The 684-nt window shown below is 57.0% G+C and overlaps 1 protein-coding gene across 1 annotated transcript; it reads left to right on the forward strand.

Annotated features, from left to right (window-relative positions):
- Window positions 1-249: 249 nt before the first annotated feature.
- Window positions 250-666, forward strand: LOC102370612 (protein shisa-9-like). The gene has a single exon (XM_025195911.1). The coding sequence runs from the start codon at window positions 313-315 to the stop codon at window positions 652-654; it is 342 nt and encodes a 113-aa protein (XP_025051696.1). The 5' UTR covers window positions 250-312; the 3' UTR covers window positions 655-666.
- The last annotated feature ends 18 nt before the right edge of the window (window positions 667-684 follow it).

Raw genomic sequence — 684 nt, forward strand, 5'->3', positions numbered from 1 at the left:
TTTGCATGTTTCCGACACGCTGTTTTTCCAGGCAGTCAGCCTCCGGGATGCACCCAGCCTGCCAAGGTCATCCCCCTTGGCCCACCGGGCCCTGGTTTGCCTCATGGTCTTGTCTCATGGAGAGCTGCCACCAAGGATGTCAGACGGTGGGGAGGGGGAGAAGTCATCCCAGCGGACAGAGGGGCTACCTTCGTGCCTATCAGAACGTTTCGGTCCAGGAAGGGGTTGGGTGTCCTCCATTTTATCTGATCTTTTTGCTCTTTTGCAGAAAGCGCACCAGAGGAATTCTACAAGCGGTTTCCTGCCGTAGACATGCCACCACCAGGCACGCTGTCCTTCCCACCCATGGGGCTGCATCAGAAAGACACAACTACCCTGCAGGATGGCTACCCCCTGGTCGGCTTGGCCACACCTGGGCAGAAGGCAAAAGTGGTGAAAACCAACGCGCACACCCTGGCAGCCAGCCCTGGCTTCAAGGGAGGCTGGGACCCTAGCCACCACCATCACCACCCTGACATCCGCCGACAGGTCTATGCCACCAAGCGCCAGTTCAGTATTGAGAAGCTGCCTGAGGTCTTCAGCCAGACGCCGTCCCACTATGTCCCTCCCCAGCGGCACTTCTCCACCAATAGCAAGACTGAGGTCACCGTCTAAAAAGGACCTTCATCTTCTCTTTTTTTTTTT

Source organism: Alligator sinensis, unplaced genomic scaffold (genome assembly GCF_000455745.1).
Source record: "Alligator sinensis unplaced genomic scaffold, ASM45574v1 scaffold4044_1, whole genome shotgun sequence".
Lineage (NCBI taxonomy): Eukaryota > Metazoa > Chordata > Crocodylia > Alligatoridae > Alligator > Alligator sinensis.

What these genes read in the sequence shown, in the direction of transcription:
- LOC102370612 (XM_025195911.1), top strand. Translation starts at nt 313, where the DNA reads ATGCCACCACCAGGCACGCTGTCCTTCCCACCCATGGGGCTGCATCAG.